Raw genomic sequence first — 21,203 nt, 5'->3', positions numbered from 1 at the left:
CTGCGGGCCGGCCGGGACCGGCCCCAACCCCAGCCCCGCCTGCGCGCAGCTCCGCCCCGGGCTCTGACGGGACAGGCCCGGCCCTCGGGGCGGGCTTGGGCGGCGGGGCCCAGCGCGGGAAGGCTCGAAGCGGGCGGCGGGAAGGAAGGAAGGGAGAAGGAAGGTGGTGCGGTCCCCGGCCTCCTCCTCGCCGCGGCGGAGCGGTGCGGGTCCCTTGTCCGGCGCGGGGGGAGCCGCGGCCTCTGACAGGGTTGGGAGCGGGGCGGGGGGAGACTCGTCCAGGGCCCCGGCGGGCGGCCTGGCCTGGCTCTGCTCGGCCCGGCCCAGGCGCTGAGGTGCCTGAGGGACAGGCCCCCGGCACCCACGCCCCTCCGACCCCCGGTAACCCGATTTTTTCCCCCCCTTTTCTTTCTCGGTTCGCTTCCACGGCCAGGCTCCTTCGACATCTGCCGGGCTGTAGTCCGCTTAGGCCGAGCGGGGGACGGCTGGTGGCTGAGCCCCGCGTCCCCAGCCCTGCGGGTGGGTGTCCCAGCAGCTCTGACCTTGTCGTGCCGTCTGAGGCTCTTGACGAAGCTTTTTTCTTCTAAAATTTATTTTATTTCTCCCCAGTAAAGGAACAGGTGAGAGCGGAGATGCCATCCGCCCAGAAGCCGATGCGGTACGGCCACACCGAGGGCCACACGGACGTCTGCTTCGATGACACCGGGAGGTAAATGCCTAATTCCGAGAGACCAGGGTGAAGCGCACTCTGGGGTAGGGATGGTCTTCTGCCGGTCTGTTGCTTTCCTAGGAGTTTCTGTTCCAGCCACTGCTGTGCGAGACACTGGGACGGATTTACGGCCTGGCTTGGTCTGGCTCAATTCTTCGGTTTTTGCCTGTGTTGAGAGCTGGCTGTAAGACATGTGTTTTGATGCTCTGAATTTTGAAGTGATTGACGTGTAACTTAATTGTAAGCCTAGATATATACACACACAGAGAGAGAGAGAGAGAGAATATGTGTGTGTACATATATAAATTCTATATGCACTTTTCAGAAGAGGGACTTCATAGAATCTAGCAGAAATCAATGTGGTGTGGGAGTAAATATGTTCGCATAAGAACTAAGAAATTAAAAATATAGTTGAAGAAATCCAGTACTGGGCTTGCTATCTTGTTATTCTTGCGGTAGTTCTTGAATGTCTAAATATAAACTAAATATTTGTCATTTCCTTTTTATTGATTAAAAATAAATGGTAAGCCAGAAAACAAGTCCTCTGAAAATGAACTCGAGGGGTGAGTCTTATATATTGAGTGTGGCTTAAGTCCATATTTTCTTATTCCTTTCTTTAATTCATTAGCCTTCGTACAAAGACTACTCTTAGGACTTAGTCTAATAACAGTCCCTCGAAACCACAAACCCGCGTGTTTGCCATTACAATGCAAATGTTTAAAAAAGGGTGCAGACATCTCTGCCAAATACCACTGGTCTACTACTGCTGGACTCCCCAGCATCAATATATTCAATATCAACACAGTGTTGTGTTGCTGTCAAAGTACAGACCTTACAGAACTAAGAAGAGCAACGCCACAGCTTCACCACTGGCTTTGTAACATTTTGCTGTTTAATTAGAATTTTTTTGAGACTGCAACAACTTTAGAAAAAAAGAATGCAAAGCTCGATTCTAGATTCACAATGTCTTTAATTAAAAATCCTGTGCAAACTTCTGTATGTTTGCTCTGTGACTTCAGATTATTGTTTACTGCATTAAAATTGTGAAAGGTAACTCCAGCAAACTTGAATTCCATATTAACTATTTTTTAAGGGTTCTGTAGGCCTGGAACATGTTAAGCTTGTTAAACTTCAGTCAAGTATGCGTAAAAACTCTTAGTTTTGCCCTCAACTTTCTAATCAGCTGTAAGGTAAGTTTTCAAAGTCTTAAGAAGCAATTAAATGCCCAGTTCTTAGAGAAATCAGTGCTAATTAAGTCCTTTGAAAAAGTCACTCTAGGTCCTGGAAAAAAAAGGATTGACCGGTAGTATCTAAGGGTCAGTTCAGATGAGTTATCAGAGACTTGAGGTTTCAAGGTACGCTGTTATGCCACCAGACGTGATTTCCCCCCCGTCCCCACGTTTAATAAGTTACTTAGACATAAATGTAGGTATGCGCTGTGTTGCATAGTATGTATTGTGTTTCAATTTTAAAAGAACCTAACATTTTAGTAACATTTTTATTGTGACGTTGAATGTCCTTTCCATTCCCGAATGTTAAGAAATCCCCTGTCTTTCCACAGCTGCATTGTAACTTGTGGCAGTGATGGAGATGTTAGGATTTGGGAAAACCTGGATGATGATGATCCGAAGTCCATTAATGTGGGAGAAAAGGCCTATTCATGTGCTCTAAAGGTATCATTGTTAACAGAACCCCTCTGAGTTGTGTGATGCTGGTGTGGATATACAACGTCACTGTACAGATGCTGGATTTTCAAGCTCAGGGATGCTGCTCGTGTGGGTAACATTAAACATGTACTAGGATAATATACAGAAAAAGGCAAGGATAATACTGTGCGTAGCACATTGCGGTTTGATCTGTGTTAAATATGTAGATCTTTGTCTTCAGATTAATGTATGGAAAAAATAAATTGAATGCTGTTTAATGAGTAGCAGGTATTTAAATTTGAGCATATGAATGTATTCTACCTTCATGTCTAAGTGAAAATATTAAAGCAGAATGGAAAACACAATTTTCTGAAATACACAGAAATTTAATTGATTAAATGTGCCTATAGACTTTTTGAATATTTTAACTCAATTAAGTATTTTATATAAATCAAGAAGACTTCTGACAATTCATTTTACCCCATACAGGATTGTAGAGGAATTATTCCTTATACTAAACTTCTGTAATTTTTTTTCTTTTTTCCTCCTCTTGCTTCATATTCAGTTATACTCATTTCTGACTTTGATCTCCTTTCTGAGAAATAAACTCAGCAGATTAAGCTAATTATGCAGTGAACTTTCTAGGCTGTTTCAGTGTTTTCTCACAATATAAGAAAAGTTGCAGAAAGTTTCCCAGCATAAGGTGTGATCATCAAGTATTAGGAAAAAGAGCCAAGAGGTTGTTTTATGTGGGCCTGTTTTAAGGTCCAAGGAATTATAATCTGTATTAATAAAAAATTAATTTCACAAAGTCAGTGCCCGGTAATGCTTTGGTAATACTTTTTAATAATTGGTTGATATTTTGCTCTCAAAATTGTTGATTGGCCCAAACATGCCTCTGACCCACCATCCCCAAAGTCAGAAGAGAACAGGATTCTTGCTTGTACAAGTTGTAAGGATTTGTGAGAATGCTGGCTAGAGGCAGGTCTGTAGTCTGACTGACTGGCATTTGAAGCATAAGCTGCTCTATTTGTTTTAATGTTAAGGCAGTTCCCTTTAGCATATCTTGCAGGAGTCATTATTTGTAAGTAACAAGGTAAATAAGTTACCTATATCAATGTATATAACAGAAAATAATTCTTTTTACCATGCATGCTCAGGTATTTAGCGTGAGAATTCTCACAGTATTTCCTTTATGTGCAATTATTAGTATATTACATTAGTAATAGAAGGCCTAAATTGTTGTCTTTGTGGCGATTATAGAAGAAGAGAGGAATTCCAGAAGTCTACATCAGTTCTTCAGATATTGTGTAGTTAACTTTGCAGTCATGAAGGAAAATTTAAAAATTGTTTTTCAACTATTTTTGATTTCGGAGAGGAGTATGAAAGAGGAAATAAATGAGAATTGACATATATGTATTGTATTTTAAAAATAATAATTTGAAACCTTATTCAGAACTACTGCCTTATGTGAAACCTCTTTCTTATGTCCCTTTTAACATACATCATGTATCTATTCCTGTATAATCTTTTTTTTCATCATTGATTTTTAGGGTATTTTGCTGTTGATTTTCATCGCATTACCTACCTTTTCACAAATCAAGTGAGGTGACTTGAATGAGTTCTCTTAGCAAATCAGTGGCAGAGCCAGAAATTGCCAAAACTATTAATGAATAGAGGAGGGAAAATGCTGGGTTTAATTTCTGACACCAGTAGGAAAAATCCTGTGCTCTTAAGTTTATTGTGAAGTGCTTTTAGTTTTGAGGGATTTTTTATTTTTAAACAGTGAGATTAAAGAATGCTTTCTGAGACTTAACTTCAGGAAATCTTATTTCAAAAATTATTCTTCATTAATGAAGATGTCATGAGGAACTGATCTGAGATGTCAATGTAGTCTAGGTAATAAGTCTCATCTATTTAGTTAGGTTATTTAGTACCAGCTGCTGCTTTGTTTATCTTCAGGATTTTTACTATGACTTTAGGCAACTTTAAAAAAAAAAAAAAAAAGGCAACACCCCCCCCCAACCCAAACAAACAAAAAACCCTCAAGGAAATAAGGCATTTCTTTACTTACATATTTCAAAAACTTACTGCTGTGTACGACTGAGGAATAGTATTGTCACTTGAAGAAGAGGTATTACTTTTCCAAATATAGGATAATTATTTCTTTTGTTTTACACTTCTTTAAATCCACATACATTTTTAGTAAACATCTGCCTTCTGTTTTCTGAAAAGAACTAAGCTATAGATCATGAACTTCTCATCTTTCCCTGGTGGCATTTAGCTGAGAAGTTTGGTCCAAGGGTGCCCTCTCCTGATACTGCAGCATATTCATCTAAATAGGATGCAAGATTCTTCCTGTTAGAAGAGCTTTCTTGTTTGTGTAAAAGGAGTGAATTTTCTATCCACCCGAAGAAGATCAGACAGTTCTCTTTGAAATTCATTAGTGGCTTTGAGTATTCATTATTTTAGCAAAGATACGAGTTGGGAAGGTCTTGATGCAGCAAATTGCCATATAGTTAGCATAATGACTTTTAAGTCTACTGAAGCAACTGGAGTTTCTTGTGTTTCTACAAGACTGAAAGTAAAAGCATAATTTTCCTAGTTTTCAATAGTTTGGTTAAAGTGATAAAGTCTTAAAGTTAGTGTGCTTGTCTGTATTTTGGGGGGAAGAAGTAAAAGTTAAAGAATATTTCCTCTCCGATTTTTACTGTCAGACCTCTGTTGGAACTACTAAAGTTAATCTGCCCAAATATTTGGAATATTGGAGCAATTTTTTTGGCTCCATGGGCATAAATGTGTTATAACTAACAAATTTTATGATGAATTTTGTTTTTAGAATGGAAGACTGATCACAGCAGTATTGAACAATACTGTTCAGATACATACATTTCCTGAAGGAGCTCCAGATGGCATCCTTACTCGTTTCACCATGAATGCAAACCACGTCGTCTTTAACAGTGATGGTACCAAAATTGCCGCTGGATCTAGGTAATCTGTGCATGATAAGGAAAAGCATTGCTATCGTTCAAAGTCTGGTAACTTCCACACATGCTGATTTTTACCAATGAGATTGTTAAGCCACATACCTCTGAGGGTTTTAAAGTATTGCAAAATGCCTTCTGGGGGTGCAGGGGAAGAAAGGAATGAAAAAGACTTTAGGAAACAATGCTCTGAGAGATACTTGATCCACCAAATAATTTTAAATGGAAATCTGGGGTTGTGAAAGAATTCCTTTTCTTTAGGAGACTTGAGTGTTTTCAGCTTTTAGTCCTATAATGCATAAGCATAAGTGTTCATCCATATGGATCTCATTAGCATACGGTAACAAAATCCTTGATGCTACAAAGATAATCAGGATCATGGTCCTGGAGATGTATACACACGTGCAAAAGTTAGATGGGTTCTCATTTGTGCGAGAGCTTTTGAGTCATTCTCTGGCATAAGTATCATCACCGTTCTGCCAAATGATAACAGATGATAGTTGCAAGACTTGTCTGAGGGGAATTAAATGCATAGTTTAGTTAATTTCCTAGGGCAGCATATTTGCTTTTACATAATATATGCTAGTCCTTTAACAGAGGTGGCAAAACAGCAAGCAGGCAATTTTGGTGTTGGGTTTGTTTTTGTTTTGGGTTTGGTTTTTTTTTTTTTTTTCATTTATTTAAGGCTCAGGTGATTCTTAATTGGATTTGGTGAACTCTTTGGGCAGCTGTAGATAACTCAGGCTGTCTGCTTACCTCTCTACTGGAATTTGTCCTCCGCAGTAGAGATGGCAGAGCGTTGCTTCTCCTCCCTGGCTCCTCTAAGTGTGAACTGAACTAGAAAGCAATTTGGATGAATGTGCTGGACTGTGAACTCTGGCAGCTGTGGAACAGACACACCAGCTCCACCAAAACTGGGAGGCTGGACATCTGGGGCAGTAACCACTCTAATCTCTAAATCTGACAGGGGTCATGAGTTTGGGCCCTTTGCCAGCGCTTGTTTCTGAGGGAACGGCTCTGCCCCAGGATCTGATTTTGATTAGAGAGATTAGGCAGAAGGTGAACTCTTTTCTCTTTCTAAAACTTTTACAAAAAAACGGTACTTCTGCAGCCTGGCCAGGGCTGTCACATTAGGAAAAAGGGCTCTTAAGACTGTGAGGCCACCCCTCGATGAGGTCTGCTGTACTGAAGGAGAAGGTGACAGCCATGAAATGAAGGAAAGCAGCTAAGAAGAATTGCTTTTAGTTGTCCCAGATTTCTCCATTTTTTACATGAAGTCTGCAAACTTCAATTTTATATGAGTTTAACATCCAACTGGCTGCCAAAGCTCACATGAACTATTTGAAAAATGGTTGTGTGGTTTCTTAAAGAAGCAAAAAATATCCTATTGCCTGTTGGTTTTTTTTCTTTAAAGTTGTCTTGCATTCTTTAAGAGTGCTAACATAATTTTACTTGTCTTGCAATATAGCTTAGGGACTTCCTTTTACGACTGTTTGGTTAGCATTAGATAGTGGATAAAACTGAGGTTGTGTTTCTGAATATAGTTAAAGTAATGGTTAACCCTATAGAATTATGTCCTAAAATTAAATTTCTTTCTGAGGGTGTTGCAATGAAGCATGAGAGGAAGTGCTAATGAAAGATTGTCACAGGAGCTCTTTGGCTTAGAAGTTAGCATTGATACTTTGAGTTAAACTGCAGTAGTGTCTGTAATTTTGGAGGAGGGAATAAAGTTGTAAAAAATCTGTTAATGTATCTGATACACTAAATGGTCTTTAAAATGCTGTTAAAAATGTCACAAAATAAATTACTTGCTCTATCTTTTTTTAAAAACCACATGACCAAATAATTATAGTAATGAATATCGGTCCCATTTAACAGATGGCTCTTGTTAAGTCAGCTCTGTGGTATCTAAGCAGAGGTTTTCATTAGGTCATACAGAATATTATATTAAACAGGTATATGGTCTGTGTGTACATAATATCCTCTCCAAAGAGCAATCGTATTTTATGAGCTTTAACATGAACAAAAATTTTCTGATAAAAATAGTCTGGCCTTGCTCCTATTGTCATAAGCCTCAAGATTCTCATTTTCACCTAGATCATACAGTGTTGAGAGCCATAACTTCCCCAAAAGATAGTTAGGGCCCAATTTTTATTGCTATAAATACATAGTTTGTCGTTGTTAATACCAATGTTAATACTTTAATGTCTGTGCTGTTGTGATCTACAGTGACTTTATGATCAAAGTTGTGGAGGTGACTGATAGCAGCAAGCAGAAAACATTCCGAGGACACGACGCTCCTGTTTTAAGCCTGTCTTTTGACCCCAGGGATGTTTACCTGGTAAAAACACTTTCTTGCTTACTTTCTACTTTGAATCTCCTTTTCCGTGGGAAAGAAAATAAATACATACTTTTTACAAAAAAAACCAGTGACTGGGCGTATGGGACTACTTCATTTCAGCTGACCTTACTGATGATGGAGTGTGTCACAACTTGCTGCCTCCCAGGAAAACTCAAGTCTTTGCTTTACTACTCAGTTACTGTCTATGTTCTTCTGGAATCTGACGCAGATCTGATTTTAGAGGGGAAAAGATGGCTCACTGAAGAAATGTAATGTTAACTTTTGAGCCTCTTTTGTCAATAAGCAGCTCACTTGAAGTATGAGGGTTAGTAATTACAGTAGCTTGGAGTTGAGTACAGTTATCAAGATGACAGTATTAGAAAGTTTTAAGTCTTAAAATGGTTTAAACAGGGAGGCTTTCTTTTTAAAACTGCCTATATATTACATGTCTAGCATTGTTTGTAGGGATTTTTTCAATTTTGTACCATTAATTTCTCTATGTCTTTAATTATTAATTTATTTACAAAAATCTCTTACATAGGCATCGGCAAGCTGTGATGGCTCTATCAGAGTATGGAAAATCGCAGATCAGGTAAAAGGCCTGCCTTTCAAAGTTAAGTGTTTCATAAGAAATCCAGGATTTCACAGACAGTAAGAAGAGCTGGACTGAAATAACCGTACTGGAATAGGGTTTTCTTTTGGGGGAAGAAATCTAACTACACTTAGAGAATACTTTTATCTACTTCTGGGAGAAATTCCAAAGCCTGATTATGAAATGTTGCCTGGGTAGCTGTGGATTGTTCTTCCTGCCTGTGGAATCCCTGATTTCTCCCGTTCATCTTTCTTCATTGGCCAACATTGTGTATTTTGTCCTCAGCACATTCAGAAATAATGCTTCTGTGTAAAGATAGCAACTGACGTCAGATGCCTTACTTCAGAATTTCAGCTCATTGCTTTCAGGGTTAAGGAAGGATTTTTATTCTAATAAAGAACTATCTAGTTATATTTTGTTTTTATTTATTTTTACCAAGCTTCCTATGAAATAAAAATTTTCAGGATTGTAGACTGACTGGTGAAGGTGGAATAATGCTCTGAGATGCCACACAGTATCTTCTTTTATAAGTGGTCTGGTTGGTTGGTCTTGATGATAGGAACTTGATTGCTTTGACCTGAAATTAGGAAGAGGTACGGGTTTTACATGCCGGGATCACTGAGATGATGGTAACATTTTTCTTCGATAGGGGACTTTGGACACAGAGTTGCTTCAGCGTCTCCTGCTCTCTGCCTGTGGCACGCATACTTAGTTTTCTAAGGACTGGAGGTTCAGCTCAGTGCATTTTAACCTTTTAGATTTGAATGAGTTTAAGGCTGTTGACAAGGGGCTTGCTATTCCACTTCGTTTGTTTGTTTGTTTGTTTGTTACAAACTTCACAACAATTTCTCCGAAGGACGTAAATCACAGTTTGAAGAACAAAATTTATTAGAAATAGAGTCTTTGGGCTCAGCTTGGCAATATTTGGCTGAAATAGTTCAGGGCCTGTATGAAATCATATTTAGTGAGAGAATCAGATTTAGTCTCTGCTCTTGGAACTCTAAGGAACTTGAAAAGAGGGTTTCAAGTGAACATTTTAATAAGGCAATTCTGCATATGTATGTGGGATTATTTTTGCTAAATGCCATTGACTGGAATAAGAATCCATGTGGAATTATTCCTGTAAGTACAGTTGAAAATGCACTCCTGCACTTGTGGATTGCTATTTTTTAAAACAAAAGCATACTTCTAATGAGAAATCTCATGTTCCAGACTGACATTGGGTGCCTTTTGGGGCAATTACACTAACAGTGTTCTGGGATTGTGACAGTATAATGTATGTATCTGTGCTGTAATTTCAGAATATAGCCATTCATTCTTTATACTGCTGTGGCGAGATTCAGGCTGGTTGTCACCTTGCTGCAGTTGATCTGGGTTTGACAAATGCATTGTGGCCAGATTTTCTCTGTAACCTAAAAATATGTGAAATATGTGAGCTCATTTGTTCTCTACTTGATTCAAAACACTGGTTCTGTGATCTTATTTTTGTTACAAGTAGTTGTATTGTCATTAAAATAGTTTCATGTCTATATTGGCAAGGTATTTTTTCAGGTTTGGTTTATTTTTTTAAGTCAGTATGTAGCTTTGTATTTGAATGAAAGATATTATTTCATGTCCAAAAATGGTATATCTTTTTTCCTTTTAGTTTTTTTCCCACACTTTTCCTGTAAGAATTTGTACTATACAGTAGATTTTCACAGAGCTAGAAAACTCATTTTTTAATATTTTGTTTTCAGACATGCACAACAAGCTGGGCGCTGCTGCAGAAATGTAATGATGTGATAAATGCTAAATCAATATGCAGGCTTGGCTGGCAACCTGGCAGTGGGAAGGTAAGTGACATTGTTTTAGCCACATCTTAATCCTTCTTTTCTCTTTTTTCCAACAGTAGAATTCAATCTGGGCAAGCCCAAATTGCAGCTCCTGGGACTAAGGAAAATATTTGGGGTGAAGTTCACTTTTAGGAAAAATAAAAACCTGGAAATCGTTACTTGCTTAAGCTCCAGGCTGTGTTTGGCAGTAGTCCAGCTGTCAGCCCAAAACAACGTTCAACAGTCATGTTGTGCTGAAGAGGAAGGAACATTGTCCACAAGGGAAATAATCAAATTGCTCGCAACAGAGCATCAAAGGAGTTCAGTCTTTCTCTACTTTAAGTAATTTTTGCCCTATCAGTAATCTTGCTCTGTAAATATTTCCTTAGTAAGTTGTTCCCTTTCTTTTCACCTGAAGAACAAAGTTGATTCTCTTGTGACTAAAGGTGGTGCTGATGCATACTACAGGTCTAGCCCATTGTGTACTGCTGGAATAGTACTATGTATGGATCACTAATCACAATGTGTTGGGGAGTTAGTATGGCTATATAGATGTCTCTGTAGCATGTAACCCAGATCACCTCTGCAGCATCTGATAATGCAAAGGGGAGAGGAGGAAGGAGCAGATAAATGCGAACCTGTATGAAACGAGGCTTGCCCTGCTATACTTGAAGTAAAGGACAGGGAATTGAGCGAAAGTTGGCCATTTGGAAAAATTGTTTTATGGCTTCTGTTCTTGCCTGTGATAATAGTGTGGCAGAACCTATTCATCCTTTATTGACATTCCAGTATACTGGATCTAAAGAGTATTTTCAGTGTTTTCTCACAGTTCTTACCTGAATAATCATGTTTCCCTGCCTTAACCTTTGCGTCTGTCTACCTGTGTCCACTCTTCAAAATACCTGGCTCCTGTGATAGCATTATGTGTAACTTTTCTGTGGAAGAGAGAATGTCACCTACAGTACAAATTGTTTCAATATTCATATTGCAAAAAAACAGATACTTTTAATTTTTAGGCTAATTCACACACACAAAATGCAAGTAGTTGCCTTGCTTCTCTTACAAAGCGAATTGTTAGAAGTCTTTAAAAAACCCAAATCCTAAAAAAATAAACAGGCAGTAACATTTTTGTAGTTTTGTGAAAGATTAAATGAGCTATTTCAGGAATCAGCTATTCAAATAAGATTTATTGAGCAATTGTAACCTGATCAAAACAGATTTGGGGAGGGAGGGAAAAGGAGAACGTAAGCCTTGCGCTCAGAGCATTGGAAACTATTTATATGTGTGTGTTAGCTGTTTCATAAATAAGAACTTCTAACCTTACGGTGCAGCTGTCATTATCTTCAATTTTCTGCCAGAAAGAAATGAAGATTAAAATGAAAACAGGCATGCTTTGCTATGTTGCGTGTGGAAAGCATTAAAGAACCTTGTCATTCAAGTTACTTCAGCTTTCTTTACTTTCTTAGTTGGCATTGCTAGGATGCTAGAGAACTGTTAAATACTGAGGCAGTCACAACTGTAATACTTCTGAATGAGGGAGGTATGCTATTTGAATGTTCTGTTTGAAAGGTAACTTGTTCTAAATTGTCTGATTCTTGTTTCCTTTGAACAGTTGCTGGCAATTCCTGTAGATAAAGTTGTTAAACTATACAGAAGAGAAACCTGGGATAGTCAATTCGATCTGTCAGATACATTCATCACACAGGTAGGCACATAAACCAGGTGCTTGCAAAATCTTCCATAATTTAAATGTTACTTTGCTAGAAATTATCTTCTGGACAGTATCTCTTCCCACCCACCTCCCCCCGTCCCCACCTTGGTAATGATAGCTCACATTTTCTATTCCATTTCTGATCCTGCTACTTTATGTTGGAAAACAAGGCAAGAGATACTAGATGAGCGTCAAACATGTCTTTATGTGGCTCTGGTTCCCCTCTTTCATTTATAGTAACCTGCTAGATCTCTGAAGTCTACTGGTGAGTCACCAACTGCAGCTGAAGAACATCTGTTTTCACAGATTGCTCTAAATACATAGCTTTTTAGGGAAAATGTCAAGAGTATTATTTCTGTACAGAACAGAGATATCAGTTGTTCACTTTATATTTTATTGAGCTGAAATTTAGCTAAGTGGTAGCTGTAACTGTGCCATCTTCTTTCTTTTGACCTCATTATATATTTGGAAACCTTTGGGTTAGAGAGGACCACGTTCCTAGTGTTATTAAGATACAGAACACAGAGTCTTGGATTTTAATTTATGGAACTGTATTAAGTTCAAAATAAAGCAAGCTATGTCTAGTGCTGAGTTTGCAAAATATACTATGCTTCTGTCTACATGTCTAGAATCAGGTTTTTTCAACCTCATGGCAGCATTTAATGACAGAAGATGGATATTCTCAAAATAAAATAAGTGTGCTGTCTTTAAAGAATGGTTCTTGCAGGGAACTACCTAAAGCCAGCTCTAGTACAGGAGGCTGGATATGATTTGCTAAAGATCATTATTATTATTTTTTTATTCCAGAATACCTTCTGTTTTACGCTCCAGAATATGAATGCTGTGCGTGCATTGGTAACTTTTTTTTTTTCTATTTCTTATTTTTTCCTTAGACCTTGAATGTTGTGGCCTGGTCTCCTTGTGGGCAGTATCTGGCAGCTGGAAGTGTGGATGGGAGTATAGTGGTGTGGAATGTGGAAAACCAGGAGTGCATAGAGAGGTATTCAGTGTTGCTCCATAAGTCCCAAGTACATGTTTTTTCTTAAAATAGAATTTTGTTATCTTTTCTGTAAAACTTATTTGTGCAAATGTAGAACTCTGCCTCTTGAAAAGCCTTGATAGGATTTACAGGGCAGATCTGTAAGTTTTCTGCCAATGTTCCACTGAAAGCAAGCACTCCAGGAGGCAGCGTATGAAAGCTCAGATTGAAGAATACCATTTTACCTGGCCTCGTAGATGGTCTCCCAGCTGGTGGCGGGGCTGGGAGCACATCCACAGAGACAGAGCCAAAGCACACGGGTCAAAAGAACCATGTCAGGTCTGAGTGACACTGGCAGGCAGGGCCACCGCTCAGTGTAGACTTGAGCAAAGGGAGCAAGAGGAGGGCTATTCTTTTGTGCAACCTGAGTGATGTGCACTAATACTGCAGTTCATATGCTGAAGGGAATTCAAGGGCTGCCACATTTCCTTGTTCTACAAGGAAGCAGCTTCCACAAGAGTGTAACTCTTGGTGGTAGGTAGAAATGTGGTGGTGTTTTGCCTTCCCCCGCCATATCCAATATGCACAGAAGTATGTTCTGATTCATGTGATACACTGTTTTCCTTTCTGTGTAGCTAGAAGGATCTGGAAACATCACATTCTTAGAAATAGAATAGGGAAGGGATATGAATGTGGATTCTGTTTAAATTCCATAGTCTAGTTTTCTGTGTGCAAATATCTTTTATTACTTTTTAATTTAATAGTTGATTAAAGGACAGTTTTGATGGAAACAAATTTTCCTCACATCCCCAAGATCATTGGCAGTAAGATGTATTTTCTGAAGGGAGGGGGAACTATGGATACATCAGTCAGCCATCCTCACCTGTAGGCAAAAAATGACAAACTGACAAATTGCAGTTTATCACTTAAAGCATCTCTCATTCAAAAAAAAAAAAGGTATGATTAAGTGAGGTATAGAAGAGAAGGGATGATTTATTTATCTGTCTGAATATTTGGGGTAAGAAACATGATTGTTACTGTAATGCTTATGTTAAGAATTAAAGACAGATTATGTAAATAATTAATGGGAGGATTTTTTTGTGTGTGAGTAAAGGGTGAAAAAGATAGAGGATTAACTCATCAGTTTGGTACAAGAGAAACAGCTGAATGTTCCTTTTATAATGGTATGGTTCTGGAATGTATGACTGCTGGGGAATTACTTTGTCTTTTCTACATGTATCAGGAAGCTGTTGTTTTAAGAGTATGATCCTGTTTGATTCTTTTTTTTAAAGCTTAAATGATTTTCTCCATAGAAAAGGAAGACCTGCTGTATTTTTTTTTTTTTTATAGTAACTGTTTATTCTAAAGGTGACCTATTAATTATTTTATTATGTGTCACATCACTGTAACATCACTTTCTAATACTAGTAAATATTACCACTTTTTACAATAACTCTTTGGGAGGCTTCCTCCCTGAGAGGGTTACTAAAAATCCATTATTTTTACATTCTTTTTAGGATGAAGCATGAGAAAAATTACTCAGTTTGTGGACTGGCATGGCACCCCAAATATAGGCAAATCGCGTATACAGATACTGAAGGAAATCTGGGGTTGTTGGAAAATATCGGCGGTGGAAAGAAACCAAATGACAAGGTGATCAGTACCAATTATGTTTTAAATTAACATGATTATTTAGGTCACCAAATTATATTGAAGGTTCTGTTTTGTGTGTTGAAAGTTCCCTCTTGTGTGTTAATTCATTTCTTGAATTCCATGTCCAAAAGAAGTTTTATGATGATTGGTAATCGGGTTTTAGGTTGCCAGTACAGTGACAAAGGACTACAATGATCTCTTTGATGGAGAAGATGACGACTATTTAGATGGAGATATGATTGAACCACAGTCTTCCCCAAAGGCTGGAGATAATGAAGATGATGCTGATGACCTTATGCCAACTTCAGGCCATCTGAGACGGGCAGTAATTGATGATGATGATAACTCACTAGGTACAGAATGAACTAATTTTCCAGAGCTCTTTAGTGCTGTTATTGGGACAATCTCTTAGCTTCCTCAACTCAGATATATTCTGCCTTATTTTTCCAGAGAAATCTTGACTGTTTTAAATTTTTTACCTATATTCTGTCCTAATAATATGTGTAAGATGTAATTTTTTTTTTTTTTTAACTTCTAGATATTGGGATGATAAAAGCTAATTCCAATCTTCTTGAAAAGGAAGATGACGATGACGATCAGACTGGTGGCTTTCCAGCTTTACCACCATCATCTACACAACAGCCTTTCTATGATGGGCCAATGCCAACCCCCAAGCAAAAGCCGTTCCAGTCTGGCTCCACTCCTGCACATCTCATGCATCGTTTCATGGTAAATCTCGCTGCTGTGTGGTTATGTTGATCTAGTTGCTTTGTTAATATTGAATATTTTTCAGTTCTTGCTGTGTCTTAATCTAATCTTTTCCAAGGTTTTTTTTTTTTAATACTTCACAGTGTGCAGTTAAATAGTGGAAAGTAGCTTTGTGTTAATACAAAGACTGCATAAGGTTATGCTTTACATATCGGTTGCTTTTGATGTAGAAATAAGCACTTGGCTTTAAGACAAAAGCAAGCTATACAGTTTGTACCTGTGCTATTGAATTCTAGCAAATCTTTTTTAAAATTCTCTTTTAGCCAGAACTTGTGGATACTTTCGTGCTGTTAAGACTTGTACATTAATCATGCACTATTTCTTTCTAACTGTGAGTTCTTCACACTTAATTTTGTAAGGAGAAAGACAGCTAAGCAATGAGGATGAAACTAGTTTCTGCCTAATTCAGCTGGTTTAGAAACTACAAGTCCTGACTACACGTCTTCAGTCTTCCTCTAGCCTCCCACCTACTGTTGTTTAAATGAGAAAGTTACGGCAGGCTGGTTTACGGCAGTATGCTTGATTTGTTGGGGGTTTTTTTTGGTGGGGTTCTTTTTAATAGGTATGGAATTCTGTTGGTATCATTCGCTGTTACAATGATGAGCAAGACAATGCTATAGATGTGGAATTTCATGATACCTCCATACATCATGCAACACACCTGCCGAACTCTCTGAATCACACGATGGCTGACCTCTCTACTGAAGCTATTTTACTAGCCTGTGAGAGTACAGAGGAACTTGCAAGGTAAGCCATGGCCTTGCTCTGCAAAACCTGTAGTGTGGAATTACACTTAACTTGTTTCAAGTATTTCAGCTTTTAATTTCAGCTTGTATCACTTTTTTGAGATTTTTGGCTTTTGATTGTGCTTTTTATTTATGGGACCACTTTCGAGGAGGATTTTCACATCCGCCCACTTGAAGACTTCAAGAATATTGAAAGATGTAATTTGTTTCCTGAGGATTTTTTTAATCCCCTTTTCAAATATGTATATACTGGAAACTTTGTGCATTGCTAGCTCAAAGGAAATCGTAAACATGAACAGTAGTTTTTCAGTCTGCTCAGATCAAAGATAAATCATAGGGGCTGTGCCATTTCCTTTCACACTGTTGCTAAGGAGACATGTTTGGAAATACCTGAAGAACTGTAAGTGTGAAGAACACAAGTTTATGAAAACCATAGAAAGATTTAAGCAGCTGGGCCACCTAGACTCTGTTCTTGCATTTAAGAACAATAGCAACTATATTTTATTGCCAGTTTCTGTGGAAATACCGTGAAGAAAGAACTTGTTTCACACAAACAGCATTATGATAAGTTGAAAAGTACCCTTTACCTTTAGAAGTATTATTTGTGTGTATTGGTTGTCTGACTCTGAAAACTTCAATTTTTTTTTTTTTTTTCTTAGTGGAAGTGGGTAGTCTCTCAAAAGCCATGGTGTCTATGAATTGCTCACAAGCAGTTTTCAGTTATTAAGATGGCAGAACTGAAGTTCCTAATTTTTTTTTGCATTTGAAACAGAACAATATGACAGACTTGTAATGACGGCTGATATTCAGGGGTACCAAGCACCTTCATTTCTTATTAATGTTAATTAAGCAGGACACTTACCTGTTTCCATCTAAAAAAATCTCCCCGCAGACCTTTGAACTGTCTCTGCTTCAGGCTTTAGAAGCTCTAAGTCTACAGTGCTGGAGGTTGAGCTGGCTCCAGTTCTTGAATGATAGGGGTAACACCTTTGCAGATGACCACTTGCAATTTGTAGTTCCTTTCTATGACCGTCACAGCTTCTAGGTCTCTGATAAAAATGTAATGTATTGGTGTATTTTCAGATACTGTATTTTTCTTCACGTTGAGATATTTGACTGTTGTTCTTTGTCTCTGCTTTAGCAAGCTCCACTGCATTCATTTTAGCTCATGGGATGCAAACAAGGAGTGGACAGTAGATATGCCAAAGGATGAAGACATTGAGGCTATCTGTTTAGGTCAAGGCTGGGCTGCTTGTGCCACTAGTGCCTTGCTGGTTCGTGTGTTTACAGTTGGAGGAGTTCAGAAAGAGATCTTCAGTCTCCCAGGTCCAGTGGTGTCTATGGCAGGACATGGAGAGCAGTTGGTGATTATTTATCACAGAGGTAGTTTTCTCCTTTGTGTCTTTTTTGAACTGGGGTTATGTTTTCAATCCTTGTCTGTTACTGGCTTCAAGCACTGGTTAATTTGTACGTAATCACTGGAAGTGTTTTCTTCTTCTTTTCCTTATGATGCTTTTACTGTCACAACCCACTGATCTTTGACTTCTGACAGCAAAGCCTACATTTTATATTCGGATGCCTAGATTAACCTGTGGGGAAGGGGAGAATTTTGGAACAGTGACATTAATAGATTAAACTTGGGTTTCAGGTAGGCCGGAATGAATTACTATGGGAAATTAAGGAAGTAGTTGTTATGCATGCTTTGTATGTCCAAAATGACAAATAGTCACTTGTCTGACAGTGGTATTCATGGATAATCCTGCATTAGAATTAGTTTTTGATTCAAAACTTAAATTTAGCCAAGAGACAAGACAATTCTTTTGTTTTCTAACATCGTCACTGAACAACTTCTTCCTAGGTACTGGGTTTGATGGGGACCAGTGCCTTGGAGTACAGCTGATGGAGCTAGGAAAAAAGAAAAAACAAATTTTGCATGGAGACCCTCTTTCTCTTACAAAGAAATCCTATTTGGCGTGGGTTGGATTCTCCGCAGAAGGTATGAAATACCTGCATGAGTGACACTGAGAAATCTTGACACTATTGGGGGAATGTTGGAGGAGATTTTGACTAATTAGTGCCCTTTTAGTAATGGTGATCTTGGGACCTAGACTCTTTTTTAATCTCCTCAATGCTAAACAAAATTCTGTTTTTCTATTCTTTCAATATATTTATTGGAAATCTTTAATATGTTTCCACTATGAATAGAATGCACTTGAACATTATCAGAACTTGTTCTCCCAATTCATTGCCCTGCTCAGTGAAAAGAAATAAACTGCATTAGTACACCATAATAGGCATGTTCAACTATGTCAGCAAAAGCCCCCTCGCCCAAAAGTTGGTAGCTTGGGAAGAGTTTTTATGATAACCAGAAAAAGTAATTGTAAAATAGCTAATTTTCTTTGGGAATCTACCTAAGTAGTATGAATTTGATTTCTTCATAAAATGTTTTACTTTTGAACTTGTCAGTTGACTAGCAGTAGTGTTGACTGTCAGAAGGTGGCGCATCTTTCTAAGGAAAGAAGTTTTTCCCAGCTAGGTTGTACTGTTTGAGTGAGAGGATTTCGTATTTGAGATATGTAAATCATTGTTTCCCAGCAGTATCCACCAGTTCAAACTTGCTCGCGTAGTAATTAGTTGCCTCTCAGAATAATTGTTTTCATTTGTAACGAACAGGTACCCCTTGTTACGTGGATTCTGAGGGAATTGTGCGGATGTTGAACCGAGGACTTGGGAATACTTGGATTCCAGTGTGTAACACGAGAGAGCATTGCAAAGGAAAATCTGATCATTATTGGGTAGTTGGCATCCATGAAAATGCCCAGCAGCTCAGGTCAGATATTTCACAAGGAGATGCTTTAGTTGTCTTGGTTTTAATTTACAGAGGACTTCTTACTATGAGAAACTGGAAACAACTTTTACTAAAACAGATGGCTGGTAAATATGCACAGTAGATGATCTAGTTCATAAATTTAGTTCTGCATGGATGTTTCATTACTAAATTGGTTTTGAATAAATTCATTAGCGTTTTATAATGTGTAATTCACTAATTTTGGCTTTTTGCCTTGACTAACAGGTGTGTGCACTTCGATGTGAAATCACATCTCTCATGCAGACACGTTCATAAGACTGCATTTTTTTAGAGAGACCTACTAAAAAGTTGCTGTTAGGAATCTGCTTCTGCTGTTGATGGTTTTGGGGGGTTTGGGTTTGTTTCGTTTGGGTTTTTTGGGTTGTGGGTTTTTTTTCTTTTTTTGCTTAGCTATGTTTTCCCCTTTTATCCCTTTCAGAAGAATCCAGTCCTGTAACTAGTCTACATCATTAGGCATAGATAAATCAGAACTGTCTGTTATTACATTAATATTTAAACTGTGGCCACGAAGAACAATTTTGTATGTAAAATTGCTCGAATATTTAGCTGAGAGTTAGACATTACTTTATCAAATGTGATACTGGTGATGTCTAAATAACTGTTTTTCTGTATTGTAACATGCATCCTGGACATTTAGTTGCTAAGCTTTGTTTGTATTCCTCTTTATTCAGTGATCTGTGTCCTTTTCCTATGAGGGCAGAATCCATCAGTTCACATATTTTACTGAAATTTAGACTCTTTGCTAGTCATGCACAATTGTAGAGTTTGGTGGGAGAGTGCATTTTATTTAAATGTATGTGAAATTCTTTGTCATCCTCTGTTTTTTTTATAAAAAGGGAAATAATTTGGTATCACTGGTAAATGTCAGTTCTCTGTTTCTTCCTTCAAATTAGTAAGTAATGTTGGCCTCCAGAAAATTCACAAAAAAATGTGCAGGACACATCACGTTGATGGGATGATCAACTGTGAGTCTGTCATCATGAGTTTTTTTACCTTCTACTCCAAGAAAGAGAGTGCTATTCTCTGAGTTGCAAAGAACATTTTATTCAAAGCCACTAGCATATTAAAGATAAGAAGGGGGGAGGGTTGTTGTAGAAACACCATATGCCTTAATTAACACAGATAGCCAGAACACTAATGCTTCCTGTTCCTTTTTTTTTTCCTAGTGTCTGAAACCATAGCTTATAAAACCAGACACTTTTGTCAATGCTGCATTGGTGCTGCTGGAAATACAGCTCTTCCCCAATCAATGTTTTGCTTAAGTGATTGTTACCAGAAAGTACCAGTTAAAATATAATGAAACAATACGCCTACCCTTTTAGTATATGCTTATCTGCTTCACTCCTCTCCTCCCCACCCCCAACCAAGTGTGTCTAAACACAGCATTCTCCTCATGAAGTCCAAAACCCCTCATCAAAATAAATTGTAGATGTGCCTGCTCTTGTTCCAGTGGCCTTCAGTTTTTCAGTAGTTTCTGATTTTAATAAATTGCATTTACGTTTTGTAATAGCTGTTAAATCGTGTATTGTGTGAGATGGAGATCTCCACATTTGGAGTTTCTAGTGTGAACAAGAGCAGCATGTGCCTTGCTGGTTTTAAACTCTTTTACCAGTTGCAGTGTAAAAATAACCCTTTATAATGCAATCTTACATATTGCTATATTTATGTCAGTAATTTAATTACTACTTTTTAAAGAACAAATCCTCTTAAAGTGCCTTGCTTCTTAGGAGACATGATTTAGACATAGAACAACTGGTGACTGTAGGTGTTGAGGATTGTATGTGTTTTTTGTTTCCCTTGCACAGGTGTATTCCTTGTAAAGGAGCACGATTCCCTCCTACGCTACCACGGCCTGCTGTAGCAATATTACCTTTTAAACTTCCTTACTGTCAAGTTACAACAGAAAAGGGACAGATGGAGGTATGGAATGGTGTTGAGTTCACAGCTGATAGTCTCAGATGTCCCCATAGCAGGGATTATACAAGATTCCTATTAATCATCTCTACTATGAAAGAGGGTAGTACAAACTCTGAGTAAGACACGTGGCTAAGGAGTTTATTTGGGTTCAGTGTTTTGTATAGCTTTTCTGGTTTGGTTTGGTTTGGTTTACAACTGTTTCTAGAAGAATATAAGATAAAGCTGCTAGAGCTAGTTGATGCAAGGTTATATTTACACATAATCTATCTCTGACCAATGAAGTCTTTCTTACCCTCTCTTTTTTTTAGCGGGTAGTGGCTAATGTTCTAGTAAGCACCAGATTTTGGGATCCAAATCAAGACCCCCTTGAAGGTGTCTGTTTTTTGATATTTTAGGCATAACAAAATTTCTGGAAGATGTGTTTTTGAAAGGTGTACTAAGTACTCAAATTCGTATAATCTCTCTGAAAACGTAGGC

The 21,203-nt window shown here is 38.1% G+C and overlaps 1 protein-coding gene across 4 annotated transcripts in view; it reads left to right on the top strand.

Moving 5' to 3' along the window:
* The first annotated feature begins 74 nt into the window (after positions 1-74).
* The window catches only part of WDHD1 (WD repeat and HMG-box DNA binding protein 1), a 30,454-nt gene continuing 9,325 nt past the window's right edge, over positions 75-21,203 (top strand). Inside the window, exons 1-17 of one of the 4 annotated variants that reach the window (XM_069783110.1) lie at positions 75-203; positions 610-709; positions 2,271-2,382; positions 5,195-5,346; positions 7,569-7,680; positions 8,222-8,272; positions 10,009-10,104; positions 11,696-11,788; positions 12,688-12,794; positions 14,291-14,426; positions 14,590-14,779; positions 14,965-15,155; positions 15,757-15,941; positions 17,082-17,323; positions 17,799-17,936; positions 18,614-18,770; positions 20,615-20,729. In XM_069783110.1, the coding sequence (XP_069639211.1) occupies positions 633-709; positions 2,271-2,382; positions 5,195-5,346; positions 7,569-7,680; positions 8,222-8,272; positions 10,009-10,104; positions 11,696-11,788; positions 12,688-12,794; positions 14,291-14,426; positions 14,590-14,779; positions 14,965-15,155; positions 15,757-15,941; positions 17,082-17,323; positions 17,799-17,936; positions 18,614-18,770; positions 20,615-20,729 (2,154 nt within the window). In that variant the 5' untranslated portion in view covers positions 75-203; positions 610-632. Of the gene's footprint in view, positions 204-250; positions 520-609; positions 754-2,270; positions 2,383-5,194; positions 5,347-7,568; positions 7,681-8,221; positions 8,273-10,008; positions 10,105-11,695; positions 11,789-12,687; positions 12,795-14,290; positions 14,427-14,589; positions 14,780-14,964; positions 15,156-15,756; positions 15,942-17,081; positions 17,324-17,798; positions 17,937-18,613; positions 18,771-20,614; positions 20,730-21,203 lie in introns of those variants that run through there. The other 3 variants (XM_009917126.2, XM_069783111.1, XM_069783112.1) reach the window with 3 other exon arrangements.

Source organism: Haliaeetus albicilla, chromosome 5, assembly GCF_947461875.1.
Source record: "Haliaeetus albicilla chromosome 5, bHalAlb1.1, whole genome shotgun sequence".
Taxonomy (NCBI): domain Eukaryota; kingdom Metazoa; phylum Chordata; class Aves; order Accipitriformes; family Accipitridae; genus Haliaeetus; species Haliaeetus albicilla.
The sequence above is the reverse complement of the archived record's forward strand: the minus strand, read 5'-3'. Positions and strand labels throughout refer to the sequence as shown.